This window comes from Theobroma cacao, chromosome 2 (genome assembly GCF_053813885.1).
Source record: "Theobroma cacao isolate CCN51 chromosome 2, ASM5381388v1, whole genome shotgun sequence".
Classification (NCBI taxonomy): Eukaryota; Viridiplantae; Streptophyta; class Magnoliopsida; order Malvales; family Malvaceae; genus Theobroma; species Theobroma cacao.
Genome location: NC_142640.1, coordinates 11,491,867 through 11,494,991, shown reverse-complemented (window position 1 = coordinate 11,494,991; position 3,125 = coordinate 11,491,867). Strand labels below are relative to the sequence as shown.

At 37.6% G+C, this 3,125-nt stretch overlaps 1 protein-coding gene across 1 annotated transcript; it reads left to right on the top strand.

Moving 5' to 3' along the window:
- On the top strand, window positions 1-3,125 carry LOC18608726 (wax ester synthase/diacylglycerol acyltransferase 4-like). Its single transcript, XM_007043555.3, has 5 exons — window positions 1-251; window positions 726-1,289; window positions 1,923-2,282; window positions 2,500-2,637; window positions 2,754-3,125. Exons 1-5 carry the CDS (start codon window positions 30-32, stop codon window positions 2,898-2,900), a joined length of 1,431 nt encoding a protein of 476 aa, XP_007043617.3. The 5' UTR covers window positions 1-29; the 3' UTR covers window positions 2,901-3,125.

Genomic DNA, 3,125 nt, shown 5'->3' with positions numbered 1-3,125 from the left:
TTAGCATAAATAAGGAGTTATACTTCAACATGGGTAGTGAAGCTCAATACAAGAATGCCATGGCCTTGAATGGAGAAGAAGGAGAGTATTCAGAGCCAGTCAGTCCCACTGGACAGTATTTCAACAGCTCTGCGTTGTCCATTGGCGTTCTTGGTGTTTTGGACTCCGAAATCCCGATCGATGATTCCCCAACCATGAAATTGCTTGAAGATGTCTTCCTTCCTATTAATCCTCGCTTCTCCTCCGTTATGGTATATATATATATAAATATATATATCCTACTTCATTTTCTCTTCATAAATTTTCCAGTCTATGTATCAATTCACCTGTGTGCGTGTAGCACTTCACCTGTCTGCGTTCACACGTGCTAGATCTCCACTGTCGACGAGCTAGTTTTGACTTGGTGTAGCTTTCAGGGGCTGCTAAGTGATAGTAACAGCCAACTGTTTACAGGAAATGTTTATATATGCTTATTCGTAGTATTTTGTTTTTCATTATGCTGTTTGGTTTAAGAGAGGGAGTTTTATTGGGCATATCTCCTAGTAGTTGAGGCTTCACTTCAAGCGGAGTTTTGACTGTTTTCGGATCCTATGTCTTAATAAGCCATAACCAATGTTTCTTTAAAACTTTTTAGCCTTCATTTATGGAAGCTGTAGACAACTTATTACATGCAAGAATGCAACTCCTCCATCAATGGTGCTAATTTTTTGAACCGATGAGAACAGGTTCAAGATGAAAATGGAGCAAAGCAGTGGAAGAAGGTTGAAGTGAAGCTGGTAGATCATGTAAACGTCCCTGTTTTCCCCCCTGGATTGTCACCAGAGTCTTATGACAACTATCTAAGCGACTATCTGTCAAAGATAGCAACGGAACAGCTCCCACAAAACCGACCACTATGGAATATTCATATCGTCAAGTACACTACCAGCAATGCGGCTGGTAGTCTGATATTCAAGCTTCATCATGCGCTTGGCGACGGCTATTCTCTCATGGGTGCTCTTCTTTCCTGTCTACAAAGAGCTGAGAATCCTTCCGTTCCCTTGACATTTCCTGCACTTAGTTCTGCCCCAAATCTTTCCGAGAACAGTAACAGCGTATTCAGGAGTTTGTACTCAGCCTTCAACACTATATCAGATTTTGGATGGAGCCTTTTGAAAAGCAGTTTTCTAGAAGATGATAGAACCATGATAAGATCTGGGGATCCCGGTGTACAGTTCAAGCCGGTTGTAATTTCAACCATGACATTCTCTCTTGATCACATCAAACAAATCAAGACTAAGCTTGGAGTGGTATGTGTTTCATTCTAGCTTTTAGCTCGCATCAAATGCACATTAAACAACTCATTAAATTGTTGGACCATCCACCTCTCTCTTGTCGTTGTGCATTTAATTAAAAAAGAACGTAAGAATTTATTCTTTTTTTTTTTTTTATATTCTCAACATTTATTAACATTTTCCCATCTATTAGTACATCTCTAAACCGTACGTATTAGTTAATCTATAACAGAGGTCAATTATATAGGGAGCAAATGCATATAGGAATCTCAAATCTGCATCTTGGGAAAAAAAATCTGGTAGTTGATGCAATAGTTAATGGTTTGCCCCCCATCATTTATTGATTTTGTTTTTTACTCACCATTTCATATTTGTTCTTTCGCCAACTGAAGGGAAAACAAAAGTTACCAGGCCGGCCCCTAGTAAATAGGTCTAGAATGATTATACTAAATATATTCATCAAAATCGTCTAAAATTCTAGTAGTAAGAATATTTTACTGGTATGGTAAATGTTAATGTTTGGTTTTTACCATTCGTTTTATTGGATAGTGGCTATATTAATATAAACTCAGATATCTGAGGTCTTTTATTTGAGCTAAAATTTCGTCAAGGTTTTCTTCTTACTTTCTTTTTGTTACTAATTAACAGACAATAAATGATGCAATTACGGGAATAATTTTCTTTGGGACTCGATTATACATGCAAGGAACGAGCAGCGATAAGTTGAGCAATGGAAACTCCACTGCGCTTGTGCTGCTCAACACTAGGACCATTGGAGGGTACAAGTCAGTGAAGGATATGGTCAAACCTGATGCAGACTCACCATGGGGAAACCAATTTGGGTTCCTGCATGTTTCATTACCCGAATTAGCAAGTACTGCCGAATCTTGCAATCCGCTTGAATTTATTTGGAAAGCACAGAAACTGATCCAGAGAAAGAGAAACTCTAAAGCTGTTTTTTTTACTGGTCAGCTTCTTGAGGGTTTGAGGAAATATAGAGGTCCTGAGGTATGTTCTTTTCGTCCTTGCTTTTACACATCCATGAATTTTGTTAATCAATGTGATATGTTTGATAAAAATAGATTGAACCCTTTAAAGTTGAACCAATTACTCAACTTAATTGTGTAATTAAGTTGTGAATTGGAAACAATACATGTTATGCTTGTTGGTTTGCTTAAAGCCTACTAAAGAGAGGTAAATATATATGATGACATTGAAACAACAGGCAACGGCAAAATACATCCATAGCACCCTAAAGAACTCCAGCATGACAATCTCAAACTTGATTGGACCGGTGGAACGAATGGCATTGGCTGATCATCCAGTTAAAAGCTTGTACTTTATGGTGGTTGGTGTGCCTCAGGTTTGTGAATGTTGTTTTCTTAAATTATTTCATTCTTTGTTCTAAAACTCACACATATCAATCATCATATAGCTTTTAAGCGCTTATAATATATTGCTTTTTTCATGGGGTTGCAGAGTCTTACCATAACAATGGTGAGTTACATGGGAAAGCTGACAGTTGCCATCGGAACAGAGAAAGACTTCGTAGATCCGCAAAAGTTCAAGTCATCTGTCGAAAATGCTTTTCAGATGATGCTCAAGGCTGCACAAGCAATTGCTTGAAGATCAGATAGCACGTGAAGGGCAAGCATTCCAAAATATCAGTCCTTTCAAATTTAAATAACTGGATTTCTGACCCATCAGTCCGTCACATTGGAAATGTCACTGCAAATCTAATTTCTAACGCCGAGCTTATATTTTACAAGTGGTTTCCATATTAAAGGAAACTTTTTTATGTTAATTTTTTTTCTCATCTATTACTATAAATCCATTTATCGGTGTATTCTT

Coding starts and splice junctions, on each gene's coding strand:
- LOC18608726 (XM_007043555.3), top strand. CDS start 30: ATGGGTAGTGAAGCTCAATACAAGAATGCCATGGCCTTGAATGGAGAA. Junction 2,283..2,499: donor GGAAATATAGAGGTCCTGAG/GTATGTTCTTTT, acceptor TTGAAACAACAG/GCAACGGCAAAATACATCCA. Junction 2,638..2,753: donor TGGTGGTTGGTGTGCCTCAG/GTTTGTGAATGT, acceptor ATGGGGTTGCAG/AGTCTTACCATAACAATGGT.